This window comes from Mixophyes fleayi, chromosome 7 (assembly GCF_038048845.1).
Source record: "Mixophyes fleayi isolate aMixFle1 chromosome 7, aMixFle1.hap1, whole genome shotgun sequence".
Classification (NCBI taxonomy): domain Eukaryota; kingdom Metazoa; phylum Chordata; class Amphibia; order Anura; family Limnodynastidae; genus Mixophyes; species Mixophyes fleayi.
Genome location: NC_134408.1, coordinates 5,783,475 through 5,800,523, shown reverse-complemented (window position 1 = coordinate 5,800,523; position 17,049 = coordinate 5,783,475). Strand labels below are relative to the sequence as shown.

The 17,049-nt window shown below is 37.5% G+C and overlaps 1 protein-coding gene across 1 annotated transcript; it reads left to right on the top strand.

The window, feature by feature from the left end:
• The first annotated feature begins 3,771 nt into the window (after positions 1 to 3,771).
• LOC142097169 (uncharacterized) lies at positions 3,772 to 14,689 on the top strand. Its single transcript, XM_075178788.1, has 4 exons — positions 3,772 to 4,309; positions 7,353 to 7,479; positions 7,658 to 7,731; positions 11,296 to 14,689. Exons 1-4 carry the CDS (start codon positions 3,991 to 3,993, stop codon positions 11,655 to 11,657), a joined length of 882 nt encoding a protein of 293 aa, XP_075034889.1. The 5' UTR covers positions 3,772 to 3,990; the 3' UTR covers positions 11,658 to 14,689.
• Positions 14,690 to 17,049: the final 2,360 nt, after the last annotated feature.

Here is a 17,049-nt window from a genome sequence, read left to right as displayed (position 1 = left end):
ATTTAGGATTTTCTTTGTAGGACTTCCCCATGTCAGAATAGTGGTAATCGTAAAAACGATTAGCACCAATAACAAGGAGACTGAGAGAGAGAAAAGTTACATCAAGAAAGTAACGTGGGGGATGGGAAGAGAGATTCATTTCTGTAATTCATGAAGGTGCTACCGTGATTCCTGTTCTTGTCTTGTAGTAGCAGAAGTACTTGGTGTAAGCCTACAGTCACGACACTTCTTATGTAGTTCTATGGTGCAACTGGGCAACTATTATATTTATAAAAAATGTTACACAGAAATAATGCACTTACATGGTCTCATGCTTAGTTAGGCGTACAACCGTTTGATTAGTGTAAAATACACAAATTTGTACTGTGAATGCTAAAAAACAGGATATACCTATATCTGTAAGCAGATCTGACATTTGCACCTACTTACTTGGAGAAGGAAATGTAGACCATGTAGACCAAATACAGCAATTGTAAACTGAGCCGGAGAAGTCTGAGTGCTGGTGCAAATACACACTGATAATGGTGACGCACATCCAATGCTTACATAGCTGTCATGGCTTTAGTGATCCACTGTGCAACAGGATCCTGGCTGTCTTACTTGAATCTTCTTGCAAACGCTTTCATCACAGACAGTTGTTGTTTAAGTCTCTGCTTGCTCTTCTTGGTCCCCTTCTGTATAGAAGTATCACCGCCAGCAGCAGCTGCCTCTTGGGAATCAGGATTTGGAAAATCTTTAATGGTAGAGGGCATCATCATAGACACTGATGCTACAAGACGGGAAGAAGAGGTCATTAAACTGACAGCAGCATCATTAAACATTTAGACAAGTAGAAAGACCAAGGTGGGCTAAACCCATAATAAAAATTTTGAAAGACTACGCACTCAATTCATTTAAACCGGTAGAGGACATCCATTCCATCATTAACAGTGAAGTGACAAAACCTGAGTAAGATGTCATTAAACTGACAGCAGCATCATTAGACATGATTTAGATAAATGAAGGTGGGCATTACCTATCATAAAAAACTTGAAAGATTACGTACATAATACATTTTGAACGTTAGACAGCATGCCTCATGGAAAGTAAAGAGACAGTAAGAAGCAGAGTTCAGATAACACCCTGGCTCGAGACGCAATTGATGCAGATTTGGTTGCTCAAAACATCTGTCTATACAATACAAATGAAACTCCACATTCTAAGAAATTTAGGGGACAGAATTTGGCACTGGCAAAGCCTAGATGTATAGATTAAGATGTGATGGCTGATGATTTATGCTGTGTGATGAAGTTAGAGAACCGTATATACTGATCAAGTGTTCTTGGATCTGATACGGAGAAAGCAAATGCATCAATGGCAGAACTACAAAATTCTTCATTAAGATGAGAGAGAGAGCGCCCTGTGGCATGAGGATCTTTCCTGGTATAGAAATTACTGTTATAATCTCTTATTATGTGAGTGTAGACATACATTTGTGTTGGCAATTTAGTTGGAGAAATGCATCTATCCATGAGAGTCAACATGATAAAAATTGTCAAAGAACAGACCATGACTCAGAAACATCTATTGAATACAACACAAAACCACTTTCTATTTGTTTCTTAGAAAAGGGACATTTTTTCTGTTACTAGTACTTTTAGGAGAAGCTGAAGCAGGAGATGTGTTATGTGTGACTTGAGCCCATAGCTTGCTCACAAAGAGCCATTTCATTACAAGTATCACCCCCAGCAGCAGCTGTAGTGTGCAAGGATGTTTCTTGAGAATCATGGATTGCATTAGAAAAGTCAAATGGAATTGGAAAATTACATGATGTACTAAATACTAATAACGAGTAAGTTGTTGATGCTGGTGAGGATTGCAACTGTTTATCCATTGAGCTGCTACATGGTACTTGGCTGCTTGTTACTATACCCAGTTTGCCATATTTTGAAACATTGAATTTTAAAGAAAAAAAATAAGATTCTGCCTTACTTCAACACATTCATAATTTTCCTCTTTTTTATCTCTCTCTAATACAACAGGTTGCATCTTACAAAGAAATATATGAATTTTTTTTGGGGGGGGGGCTGCTTTTCACACTCCACAAACACCCTGCCTTTCCTAATAAAGAAGATGTCACCAACTGCCCCTTAGAAAAATTGCTTTCACTGGTGCAAAAACACTTTAAATTTTGAAAAAAAAGAACTTAAGATATATATGTGATTTCTAGAGGATACTACTCACTGTCATACAGCTCCCTATAATTTCTCCACTAAATACTTCAGATGTCACACTCACTGATACTGCCTCTCACAAAGTTGGTTTTAGCGTCAAACACTTTGTATTTGAAAAGCAAGTAAGCTATTTAGTATTTGGTTATTGGTATATTCTGCACCCTGTTTGTATCATCATCATCATCATTTATTTATATAGTGCCAACATATTCCGTAGCGCTTTACAATTGGGGATCTACTAAATACTATTTCAGATTTCTTTATTAGTATATATATATATATATATATATATATATATATATATAATAGCATACCATAATATTATTAATAACAACAACCAGTAGCTACTACTCAATTCAAACTCTCTGACACCCTATAGATCAGTAGCAGACAATTCTAGCAGACTGATCTCTGCATAAATAAACTGCATTAAAGTGACATTTTGCTTGCTGACTAAATTGCCTAAGTCAATTCAGGCTTGCACTTATATGACACAATAGTCTTAAAAATATATAACACAAAATGTTATTACTTTCCAGCACTGCCATAGTGCAAAAGGAATGTTTGTAGCACATAAGTGTTTAAAACAAATGATAATAAAATAAAAACCCTATTGAACTCTGAAGAAAGTTTGTATGGCCTTTTCAATTTACTGACAATGCTACTGAAATTTCACATGATCTTTGGCCCACGAGTTAATTACTGGTCGCTTAAATAAGGAGTACCTCTTCCACAATATATAATGTCCAACATTCGGGTGTTCTTCTAAATGTTTTGGACCCTAGTTAACCTGGTACATGGTGGGGTGATTGCTAAATGTCCAAAGCTTATGCAACCGCTGCCAAGAGATGCAACTTTTACGCTTTCCAATATGTTAACATTGCTGTATTTATGTGAGATTTATTTTTCTCTATCGCTCTCCATATTGTTACATAATAATAGTAATAATAATAATAATAATAATAATCTTGAAAATATTAAAGGAGGTGGGACATAGTACTTGCTCACAAGGCCCTGAACCTCGGTTAAACAGTCGCCCTCCATCTGACCACCTGGAACCATATTTTGTCATTAATTAACATGTAAGCAATTGATGTAAACTATTATCGTCATTGTCACCTATAGTTGTGTCCAGAGCTGGTGCTGGCCTCCTGTGAGGACGTGGAGATGCACAATACTCAGGCCGACTTGCAGCCATGTATGCATCTAACAGCAGCCACTTTCACTAGCAGCTTTTACATACTTGTGCACTCTCCAGAATGTCCAGGAGACTCTCGAATTCTGGGTAGGTCTCTCGGAGAACAGGTGCTTTCCTGCACACTTCCCACTTCCTAGTAAAGTGGGAGGGATGGGAGCCTCCATCACGCAATTTGCAGTGAATCGCTTACATTTGGCTCCAGCCTCCACAAAGAAATGTTGTAATTGCGTAAATGCATTGTGCGGGCAGAGCCAGAGCAATGTGATTATTAGTACCCCGCCCCCCCTCACTCACAGTTCACCTACCTATGATTGTTTGACTCTAGTATTTGACATAATACAATGCCAGTGGTTAAGGGCCCTAAATGGGATAAATATTAAAGAGAGTGGATACCAGGTAGTGAGTGTTATTTTGGTCATTGAATGTGGAAATCTTTCTATAACGGAATGGGTGGATGATATTTTTCAGAAACTTATTTCTCTTTCTACTTTCAGTTTCATGCACTCTGCTGATTTCCTCCGTCAGTTAATACGTGTTTAGGAGCAGAGACAGAGCAGGTTCCTCACTGTAGACCCAGCTATGGATATAGATGATAAGAGAGAATATATTCAGAATTTCAGCCTTGATAACTGTGCACATGGCAACCAGGGATATAACCGGGTTCTACTGCAGCTCTTCGGTTACACAGGTCATGGTAAATCCACCTTCATTAACAGCTGTAAGTATGTGGTGGATGATGGCCAGTACAAGGTCTATGCCCGGGTTGCTAGTGCAGAGAATAAACCTGAGACAATGATCAGGAATTCGTATCAGCTGACCGAGACCATCACGCTGGTCGATAACCGAGGATGTGTGACAATGAATAAGGATGAAACTGGAGAGATATGTGCACAGCTAGGTAAGTACAGGTGTTATCTTTACTCTTAAGGTGAATTACACAATACACTCCTAATGTAGTCAAGATAGAAGCATAGATAAATTTATGTGTTTATTGAGATTATTTAATAATTACCATTATAATGTAACAATCCTTTCAGACCCTGCAGTGTGACCATTTCACGTGGCACAACATGCGCTGTTCCTAAAATGTACTTTACTATTGCAGTTACCTGAGCTGAATAACTGGATTGAAGAGAAGAATTAAGCACAGATAACTGCAAAAGGGGATAGGGGTCATTTTGTAGCTATTATTTGTGTGTTAGTATACACAGCTCATGCTTGTTGGTGCAATTGTGCGTCCAGCGGATCACTGCACCGCATGATAGATGCTGCAAGTTACAGGCACTCCTATTAAAATGTATGAAACTATGTATGGTAATTTGGGTAGAGAATGGGGTTTTAATTAGCTGATACTTTTGTTTATGGCTCAGGAAATGGTTCTGAAATGGCACAAAAGTATCAGTCCCTCGATGAAACTAACAGCTGTGCAAGAGTCTTGTAGTCTTGTAGATACACAGAGTCTTTATATATGAAGATCATTTTATAATCATCTGAAATCTCCAACTACCAGCTCTTGGAAATTGTTAGCAAGCTAATAGTACCCCTAGGCATGTTAGACTGGGACATGAAGGGCCCACCAGGGGGATGTAATGGTAGGGGCCCACTAGAAGGGGTGTGGCCTGCTGCCAGACAATGTGACTAGAGGGGTCTTGGTCAGCCCACAAAGGACATTGCTAGCGCTATAGTGTAGTATATAAGAATGGAATGTATATCATCATCATCATCATCATCTATTTATTTATATAGCGCCACTAATTCCGCAGCGCTGTACAGAGAACTCACTCACATCATTCCCTGCTCCATTGGAGCTTACAGTCTAAATTGCCTAACAAGCACACACACAGACAGATAGACCGAGAGAGACTAAGGGCAATATAATAGCAGCCAATTAACCTACTAGTATGTTTTTGGAGTGTGGGAGGAAACCAGAGCACCCAGAGGAAACCCACGCAAACACGTATATAAAGTATTTACAGTCTAGACCCCATCCAGAAGCAGAAAAGTCATCCAAAATCAGAACCACTCCGCCAGAATCAGAGCAGTTGGCAGGTTGTCCTGCTCTCTCCTCCCTGTTCTTGCTGCTTTCACTCCCTGCGGCTGCTGGTGGTTTAAGCTCAGTTGCTGCTTGTCTATGAGCAGCAACTGACGTATAGGAAATATGGAAAACCTAGCAACGAGTGAACACTTTAGGCCCACCCGACATTAAATCATTAGTATAAACAATTAATAATTAGATGTACAGGGTTTACCCCTAAGCAGCCACAAATTCAACAGTATGCACATTTAATATATAGACTTAGTTACTCCCAATCAGCTCTGACTTTAAATTAATAACATTGAAATATAATAAACTTATTTCCCCTCAACAAGCCCTAACATATAATTAATAGCATTTACATTTAATAAATACACCTTTTCCCCCATTCCTGCCCTGATATTACATTAGGTTTATTTATTAAATACTATTATTTCCCTCCATAAACAGCCAGGACATTAAATAATTATTATTAAAATTCAATAAACAAACACCCACATTAAATTATTAGCCCCAAACCATTCCATGATTAAATAGTCCTATTACTCCATTTTAAATTAATAGTGCCAGCCATCACCCCACCAATAAATTTAGATCTCCTACCCACTATTAACTATTGCCCCCCACCTTCATCGCTCCATCACATGATGAGGTCACCAGAGAGAGAAGGGGAGCCGGGGTCGGATCATAATGACCCGCAGCCGCAAATAATAGGACGGTTGGTCCAGAGGGAGGGACTGAGTCTGTCAATCAGCCATGTGTAGTCGGCTGACATCTGGCAGTGGGGTCCACCAGGGATTTGCCCGGTTTCCCGGTTGTCCAGCTTGAACCTGAGTATGTGTTTGGTGTCCACACACACACGTATTCGAAGGCATATCATATATGTTCCCTATAGGACTATTGTTTCCCTATAATGCAGTCTTGTTTTAAACTGGACTTTTCGCACAAATCCACAGTAGAGTCAGAAACAGAATAAAAGTATTTAAAAGAAATTTTTTTGCAAACTATTTGAATGTTTGCGGAGTCTCTTCTCCTTTTTCATGTTTCTGTAGACTTATCCCAATATGCTATAAATGCTCTAAGTGGAGTGGTAAGTAATTGGAATTTATAAAAATAGGAGCACTGAACAGTAATTGCAGGGGAATGCGGTTTGACTGCATCTGTCATAGATATTTAAATATGGAGACATCAATTACAGATGCACTGTAATATGCCTGCATTGTAAAAATAAAAATAAAAATACATGGTCTATCTTTGTGTAAAATAAATTGTCATTACACACTTAATTTTTGAAAAGCAGTGAAGGATAGAAACACATGGGCATTTGCTAAGTGCCCCATGTTATGTTCAGTCCCTGTTATGGTAACTGAAACTTGCAGAGTTATCAAAATATACATAATTGAATTCTACAGTGAATACAATGTCTATGTATATGATGACATTTTCCCAAGTGCTTGGTATGCTTACTTTCTGTTGAAGCTGCAGCAACTAAAGTTCAGGCTGAATGCACTGGCAAGTACCATGGTATATGAGCATATAAAAATCCTCTCCCTTCCCACAGTTACCTGCTTTTATCAGGAGCTGCAGAAGTTGTGTCTTCAGTCTTCCTCTCTTCCCTTCTGCACATGAGGGATGGCGCACATATCATTTGGTGCACGCCATCACATGATGAGGTCGCTCTAGAGAGAAAAATTGCATTTATTTGTGTAATATCCTATTCTGAACTATTTCATGCAGGATACGGCGTGCAAATGTGCGTTCGTCCAAACATGATTCAAGCCCATAAAGAGGCATTGTGAGTCTGCAGATTTTCTTTCATAAATGATCCTTAACATATCCTTCCAGGTATATCAATACCTATATATTAAAGACATTACTGCACCATTTTATTCTCCTTCTCATTTAGGGAACTTTCCACCACTGGACACTGAAGTTAAATGGTTCCACACATATACTGATATTTTGACTACAGTGCTGGAATCAGAAAGAAATAATCAATTCACTGACTTCATAGTCCCTGTCTTTGTGTACAGGTAAGCCCTGAGTTATAACGTTATACATCTATGCATAAAACATTATAGGACACATTATCATATATAAGAAATCATTTATATGTCTTTATTTAATTAGTAATCAAAACTATTTAAATTAATACATTTTGATGGATTGCACTATATTTACGAATGTTATTAAATGTGTTTTATCATTTAGTGCGAGAAAACAGATAGCTGGTAGTGAAGCTGATGAATTGAAAGCGTTACTTAACTTGGCCCAAAAAATAACAGGTGCAGTATATTCCTCCTCCTATATGTCTTACAATACAGTTTTGTCTGATGCTGTTTGTGATTTTTTTTAAAAAACTAAAAGTGTTTTGTTTGTTTCAAGATGGGTTTAATTTTACATCACAACATCAAGAGCAAGTACAGCCAATAATGAAAATGAATATAAATGAAAAGCTGTGTGTTACTGAGCTGATTTAAAACTAAACATTACCACCATACCCTCATTGGATTCTATGTTAGTAAGGGAGCGTTTGTCTAACTGAAGAGGCAGAGAGTGACTGACAGCTGGGCAGGCTTTCTCTGCAGAAATTGACATTGCCGATTGGCAATTTCATATAGAGGGGCAGAACCAGTGACTCAAATGCCTGAAGAAATAAATATTCCATATGCTCATCAGAACATCTAACCAAGAGATGTGGAAGGAACTTCTGATGTCTGTAATAGAGAGGGAGTGAAATATTAAGGGGAACACTGAACATTATGTTTTACCTTTTCTAGGTCTTATATGATTGTAAAACCACTTTAGACTAGGAACATACTGTTAAGAGCGTTTTGTCGCTATCCAATAACGATTGTCGAATCTCGATTTGTGTTTCCAACACTCAAATATTTATACTCAAAAAGTAGCAGAATAATTCAAGCAAAATAATAATAAGTACAGCCGTTACTTATCGCAGGCGCTCTGGATCCAGCGAACAGTCATTAAATCCTGAAGTCTGTGGACAAGAAGTCTGTTCACTGGATGTGAGGCTCATGCTTATATGCAAACAGAAATATAGTAAAACAATGAAGATGATGTGAGTTGCTTCTATTGGTCCAGGTTTAAGGAAGGTCCAGGGGGTTGTAGATCATAGGCTGGTTTAATCTAAGGAATCCAAAGGTGGGGGCCATCTCTCCAGGGGATGAGCTCTGTTCTTCCCGCCATAACTCTAATTACAACCAGTCCATTAGCATGTTACAGTCAGAATCATATTAAAGTTTTATTCCATAACATCAATAACTAGAGTATGCAATGTGCGATCTCTTCGCCGAATGCACCGGACAGCTGCTGATGTAAAGGGGATTAATATGATATCAAACATGACACATTTGCTTTAACCTGAACCATAGGTTTCACTAGTATGCATATAACTTATGATATTAAACATGAATTCTACTATATTTCGACATAAATGACTATGTGTTGCAACTACAATTAATGTGTACTATTTACAAATGGTTATGTTTGTGTGAATGTGTGTAAAAGTGTAGAAACTGTTTATTGCCACGTGTTGCGGCTGGATACGCCCTTCCACGCCGTAGCGTGCTCTACGCATAATTTCAGACAAAGACAATCAAGTTTGCTCAGTATTAATTGAAATGACTTTATCCAATTTGCTGACATCGACAATACCCATTAGTGGGTTATGTGTGACTCTGCCCCATGGGATGGAAATAGAGAAAGAGAGAAGTCGATGAGCGAACCCCAAGGGAGGAGGATGGAGCTGAGAGGTGGTGATGAGCTCAGGGGAAGTGTGGAGAGAAACTCATGAGAAACAAGTGTAAAGATCTTAGAGAACATAGAGATCTACTCTCCATAACTTACTTACCAAACCGATTTTAGAATGATAGGAGAGTGAGCTGTGTTCAAACATGAGCTTCAGTATTTGAGGGTAACAAGCATTAGAAGCATCCAAGTTAAAATATTTGGGAAAATTGTGCACGTGCAATTTTTATGTGACTCAAAAATGTACTTTTATTCAACTAAATCAAGTCCCTGAGTGTTAAACAAGATTCTCCATATTAAATCTGTGTAATGTATTTTTGATGGGGTTTTAATGTTAGTATATTTGCTGTTTTTGCCCTGATATTAGACAATTTATTGTAGGGCTTTACAAATTGGCACAAATGTACTAAGTAACGCTGTGAATGATGTGTACTTTTATTGCACTGATCTGATCTGATCACCCAACAGACTTTTGGGGGTGCAAAATTGTGACAGGGAGAGATACAAACTGAAATTCATATTAAATATAGTACAATAGTTTTGCTCCAAAGTAAAAAGAAAACATGAAGAAAAATGTAGTAAAGTATTAATCTTGATGAATTCCAATGATAAATGCTGAACACAGAGCCATTCTTAAGTGGGCACGTGAGGATGGGTGAGGAGGAGTGAAAAGGATGGCGACAGTCCCCCTAATTATTAAGCAATGTCATTTCTTTTTATACTGAGGGTGAGGATACGATGTCCCCCCCTTCACATCCTAACCCTCAGTAGCACTCTTTGACGCCTTTGTTCCGCTACAAATTTCTGATTTTAATGAAAAAGAAATGAGTTACAATGATTGCCATGACCCTTTTAAACAGCCAAGTGGAGCTGACTTTATTAAATACGGGAACATTTAGCCATGGCTTCTCTGTGTAATAATTTTCCAGGAAGATAGATACACTGCACAGATGAATGTGACTGCATCCAAAAATGACATTTGGCCCTGGTCAGATAATTATTCAGGATACTAACGCGTTTTACTGAACCCAGGAGATTTCTTTGGTGTAAATGTTACCCTACTATTGGGAGTTCAACAATCAATTCTCTTCATGCTTATTGTGAGTCTTTTTCAAGGACTCACAAATTGCAATTATATCGCAGCTGTGTGCATGACGTGGAATCAGATGTGAAGGATACATTTTTAAACATCTTGTTTCACTTTCAAATCGTGAAAATCCATATTGTATTAATTTCTATAATATAATAAATCAAGGCACTGACACCTATCCACAGATATAGTAAAAATATTTTTACATTTCAAGAAACATTTTTATATAATATATAATAACATCACATTAAAAAAAAACAAGTACTGATCAATCTCTAATCAATATCCATTCTGAAAATGATTCTGCCCATGGTCAGATGCTTCCGTGTCACATGACTGCAACTAATGTAATCCTGTTGCAATAATTTCTGAGAACAAGATATATACTTGGTAATAGGTACTTATTAACCCAAATGGGTTTGGACCGCTTTCATCATAACAATGTATAGCAGAATAATGGCACGTGGAGAATACTTTGTAAGAAGTCCCAAATTGCTTTTATCAAGAGCTCGACTCAGGCAAGAGCTGTCAGACAAATACTCATTTACAAACCACATGTCAAGCTCATACACCACAGAAAAATATATATAAAATCCCCAATGTACTTAATACCAAGGGGTATATTTACTAAACAGTGTTTTTGAAAAAGTGGAGATGTTGCCTATAGCAACCAATCAGATTCTAGCTGTCATTTATGTAGTACATCCTACAAAGTGACATATATAGAACCTTATTGGTTGCTATAGGCAACATCTCCACTTTTTCAAACCCACAGTTTAGCATATATAGCCCCAAGTTAGAAACAAACATAACAAAGAATGACATAGAGAACACACGTGGTCATTTGTCATACACATATAATATGAGTGAAAGTAATCACAGACTTGGGAGTAAGCTCAGATGTATCATGTAAAGACAACCAGATATTTCCATACATTTTCCATCAGATGGACACACACTATAACAAGTCCTTTATTTTAATTTTTTCCAGGAATCCTCCCCACTGTTGTCCTCACCAATAAGCTCACTGTAAATCTACATCACATAACAGAGAAATTCAGAGTAATGGGGGTGAAACTTTTCCCTTTAGAGAACTACACTGAGGAAGATCACGTGAGAACCCGGGAGAAACATGGGGACCTTATAAAGTGTCTGCATGAGATCATTAAAGAAGTTGAGTTCAATATGAAAATGAAAAGAGATCCTGTTGCTGAAAGGATTGATAGGAAGAGAATTCTGTGTCAACTTGCACATGACAGAGATATGGAGAAACAAAAAGAAGAAATGATGAGCAGCTTTAGAGCTTTGGAGGAGAAAAGCCAAAGGAAAACTGGACCCTGTACACAGCAGTAGTCTATATAAGTTGTGCTCATCTTCTGTCCCTCATCATAAGAAGAATGTCTGTTATATATAGAGTATATACAAAGTGAAGTAGGCTCTCAGGGTCTGCTTACAAATTAATTGGCAATAAATGGTAACGTTGCTCCATGCTCATTTTATGTAGATAGATTGTAGCACATGTAAAGTACAAATCTAAAGGGGAACATTGGAATCATTGTCAGACATTAGGATTGGTTTGGGAAAAAGTCCAATTTCGCAGTCAGTACAGAGACTGGAAGCTGGCAGGACTGGTGTATAGGAAATAAATAATTGCCTCTGAGATCTGGTCTCCTCAGTCACAGTGTGACCGCAGATTATTTCAATGAATGGCTCAGGCTCAGAGCACCCAAAACATCAGGACCCAGCCTGGTGATGCCAGTTTTAATGTAAATACAATGGCAAAGACCCATGTGGTAACTATGTCCAGACATCACCAAGGTGCACGGCTCACACATTTCCGGGTACTACAGTACCCCCAACATCACAGATTTTCCTGTGCACCTTTATCTCCGTGAGGTGCGAGGAGAAATGTGAGATGTTGCTTAAATGAGGAGATTCTTCCCGATCATTCCAGAAGCACAACGCTAGTAACTGGTCCTATTATCACCTGAATGGGCCTTTTATAGAAATAAAATGTATGTGTCATCAGCATCACCATTTATTTATATAGCGCCAACAATTCTGCAGCGCTGTACAGAGAATATTTGGCATTCACATCAGTCCCTGCCCCATTGGAGCTTACACTCTAAATTCCCCAACACACACACACACAGACTAGGGTTCATTTTGTCAGCAAACAATTAACCTACCAGTATGTTTTTGGAGTGTGGGAGGAAACCCACGCAAACATGAGGTGGACATACAACCTCCACACAGATAAGACCCTAGTTGGGAATTAAACCCCAGTGCTGGGAGGCAAAGAAGGCTAACTGCTAAGTCACTATGTTACTCCATCTGTACTTACTTTAAATTGGCTAACAATGTCATATATTACATACAGTATTTTTACATATTGCTATTACATAGTGTTAGTGTTAATTATATATCAGTGTATTAAAATTACTTGTATGTCAGCCCCAATATGTCGACCCTAAGCTCCTATATCTGGTTTATTGCCCAGATGGAACAGATCACACGCCATTCACACGATAAGGACGATAAATTCAACCAGATTTGGAATCCCTGGCTCTACTTGTAACTCCTTCACTCCTTCACCAGCCCCCTCCCTATAATGTGACCCCACTGGCGATTTGCTTTTTTGTTGTCTGACCCTCGGAGTTGTGCCCCTCCCCGAGACAATCTGTAGTACTTCCCTCTGCACTCTATTCTCCTCCGGCAATGACCAGTGTCCTCCCCCCCCCCCTCTCACCTAATATTCTTGGAAAATGTTCTACAGTTTGAACAATTGGTGCAAAATTGATTTCCTTTGTCTCTCCTGTGACAATGTTTTTTTTCTTCTTCTCAAATGTTTCTCTTTGCATTGTTATCTATGTATGCCTGTTTTTACAATGTACTAATTGTTGATCCCTGTATGTATATCAGTACTATTTCTCATAATAAATGGTTTAAAAAAAATACTGGTATGTGATTAAACTGTATTCATTCTGCAATGTTGACCTCGGGTGTCTTAAGGAACAATATTGGTGGTTTAATACAAATAGTAGTATAGGTGCTTTAATAAAAATATATATATTTTTGGTTATAAATGTTTGTTTCCATGTTGACCTTAGTTGTTTTTGTTCTAATTAAATGTAACTATTTGGAAGCTGTAATTGTGCTATGAGCATGTGAGTGTATTACCTTTTTTATTAAGATATTGTCTTCCAACAATACTTACATTTACTCCTAAGAATCAATACTCACATCCTGTGTTCATCAAACAAGTGTCTGACAGCACAGATAGGTCTAAGATGATCCCATGTCTATGTTTATGATTCCACAACAAACGAGTAATTTTGATTTTCACTAAAGAAGAGTTGGGGGTAGATTTACTAAAACTAAAAACTGAACGTGCTACCCCTAGCAACCAATCAGATTCTAACATTTCTAGAATGTGCTTGATAAATGATAGCTAGAGTACACATATGTAGAAGTAGACCAATAAATAAAACCAAATTACAATTAATAAAACCAAATTAAAACATTATAGTACAGCCAAAAAAAGAGGCAAAAGAAAAGAAAAAATAAAATAAGAAAATTGAAAACAAAATAAAGCTGATCATTCCAAAGTATATATAACAAAACAAGTATAAATAATTTTAAAAAAAACCTATAGATCCATGTTTTTTCAAGGATGTATCACAAGATATATCCTTCCTATGAAACTCTTTAATGTAAAAAGTAATATTAAAAGAAATTGAATAACAGGAAAAAGATCAGTTATTTCCTATATAACAAACCCAAACGCGGTACCTTCCCCTCCTACAAACATGTCAGCCTTACCAATCTCTAATTACCAAAATATCTCCCTTCTTCCCTTTGCATACAAACTTCTTTAATGGGATGTTTATAAGCATCACAACTCCTTGCTCTCCTCTCACTCCTCCTTGACCCATTTCAATCTGGATTTCGCTCCCTCCATTCAACCCACACTAAAATCACTAACGACATTCCCTAGGCTACATCTAAGGGACACTTCTCATTTCTCAACCTTCATCACTTCTCTGCTGCCTTCAATACCATTGTCCTCTCCCTCCTTTTACAAACTCTCCAATCTATAGGCTTCCATAACGCTGTCCATATTATTCTTTATTTAAATACATTAAAAATGATTCATATGAATATTAAGAAACTGGTTCCCATAACTTACTGGGCCTAATAATAGATATATAATCTCATAGAAACTTATAGCGAAATATATAAGAATTGATGAATAGAAGTAAAGTGGAACGATAATGTATACATTTAATATGGCAGTAAAAACTGCCAAGCTAAGTTGCTGTTATTATATTATTATTGTATATCATATAATTATCTTGAAAATGCCTATGCTATTTATATATACAAAATAGCTGACCTTCCTTTGTACCAAACAATAAAATAATTGGATATCCAACTTGTATTTATTATACTAGCCTTTCTTTGCAGCAAACAAGTAAGGATTTCAATATCCAAAAAATAAATCTGAGTTTATTATGTTTATCTTTGTTTGAATTAATATTATTGTTCATCATATAGTAGTGAGTGATTAGGCTTGGAAGCCTTAACAAGGGAAATGAAGCCTCTATGAACGGACTTATAATACAGATGCATTGCTATTACTGTGTCATATGATTCAATACATATATATTTATCCACATACAACTTATGGTTTGCAAGAAATGGGGATGGTAATACCAATGAATCAAAATGTGAATTGCTTTCTGCCTATATAAATTCTGTATAATGTATACTGTGCAAACGCTGACTGTACAAGACATTGAGAAAGCACACAAAGCGAAACGCGCGTCGGCCTCTGCTTTGCTTATCTCTCTCCCTCTCTGGTTATTTGATCCCATGGCCACGAGTTAGATTCATAATAGGCAGCTAGTAATTCACTTGTTCTCTTTATTTAAGCTACTTACAGCCATTATACAGAACTGATATAGGCAGATAGCAATTCACTCTCTGAAGTGGCTGGGCGGCATTGTAGTTTATATACTACCGCACATATGATAATAACAGCCACTGATTAGGCTGAATAAAATCCCTCTATCATATCGGAATAACTTTATTTCTTCTCAGAATTTTAGTTTTAAGAGGGATTTTGCCTAAATAATAATTTAGAATTATATTTTCTGGCTGTAAATCCAATTGGCCACATAGATTATCACTATTTATTATATCACCAATGAGTGAATTATTAAAACTATAGAGATAGTGGATATTAATCTCTACCCTATAGGGAGAAGCTCTTTCATATCTCCAGTGTAAGTCTGATACTAATTTTGATGAGAGAATTGTAATAGTATTTAAAAGGAGATTAACAAAGATCATCAATGTGACATAATAATAGTACACAAATAAGACACAAATCAAAGTGTTTATTTATTAAAGACTTTATGAGGTAACAAAGCGATTGCAGCTGAACCTACATTATAACCACTGCACACAAGCTTATCACCGCACTGTATCACTTTCTGTTTTTATGTTTTGTGACCTTTTATGAAACCAATAATAAAATTGTCTTTTAGTTGTTAATGAGCCCAACACCAGAGACGACTGCTCTGCCGGGTGGGTTAATCAGGGTCTTGTCAATTATTGGCATCTGCTATATAACTGGCAGTCTCTGATGTTTTACAGATAGATAACGAACTCATATCCAGAATTCCTATAGAAGCAGCTTATCTAGATCCTTCTGATATTTATATGTGGGGTCTCCAGGGAGACATTCATTTGTAGTAGTCTATATTGCTAACTATAGAGGGTAGGGACCCCCCTCTAGTTTTTACCAGTTCCGAAATTGTCAGACACCTCCTATTTACACACCTTAGGGTACGGGAGTTACCCATATATAATATATATATATTATATAGGTGGCTCGTTGTGACAGGATGCAGCACAATGTGGTTAGAGATAAGTTTCCTGTCTGGGTACGTTTGTTTCTGCAGCCTCTGAATATCTGTGAATGTTATTCTCCTGGTTCTTACAATAGCAAATGCATCATCATCACCATTTATTTATATAACATCACTGATTCCGCAGCGCTGTACAGAGAACTCACTCACATCAGTCCCTGCCCCATTGGAGCTTACAGTCTAAATTCCCTAACATACACACACACAGGCAGAGAGAGAGACAGAGAGACTAGGGTCAATTTTGATAGCAGTCATTTAACCTACCAGTATATTTTTGGAGTGTAGGAGGAAACCAGAGCACCCGGAGGAAATCCATGCAAACACAGGGAGAACATACAAACTCCACACAGATAAGGGCATGGTTGGGAATTGAGCTCATGACCCCAGCGCTGTGAGGCAGAAGTACTAACCACTGAGCCACCGTACTGCTTTTGTTTCATGTACTTGTATCTCATAAAAAACCCGAAGTATCCACCTGTCAAACACTGTTGGGTGATGCAGAGTTGGTTGCAAAATGGGAAATAATTACACTTAAAAAGAAAGACAACAAAAGTGATTTTTTTTTTTAACATTTATAGAAAAATAATGAATCTCTTAGATTCAGTGTTGTCCAACCTGACGTGAAGAGAGTGGACACCTCTTGAAAGTTTACCCCTTAAAAATAGCCTGATAATACAATAAAAACCATCAAGCTCTGCAATAAAATGCTCAACCTAATGTCAATGAATAAACACTGATGAAATGTGATGCACGATCTGTAATTCTCCCTATTGTGAATGAAGAGGCTGCTGCAGTAATGGACTCAGAAC

What these genes read in the sequence shown, in the direction of transcription:
- LOC142097169 (XM_075178788.1), top strand. Translation starts at nt 3,991, where the DNA reads ATGGATATAGATGATAAGAGAGAATATATTCAGAATTTCAGCCTTGAT. An exon ending in AGAGATATGTGCACAGCTAG is followed by an intron (nt 4,310 to 7,352) that starts GTAAGTACAGGT and finishes CTTCTCATTTAG; the next exon opens with GGAACTTTCCACCACTGGAC. An exon ending in CTTGGCCCAAAAAATAACAG is followed by an intron (nt 7,732 to 11,295) that starts GTGCAGTATATT and finishes AATTTTTTCCAG; the next exon opens with GAATCCTCCCCACTGTTGTC.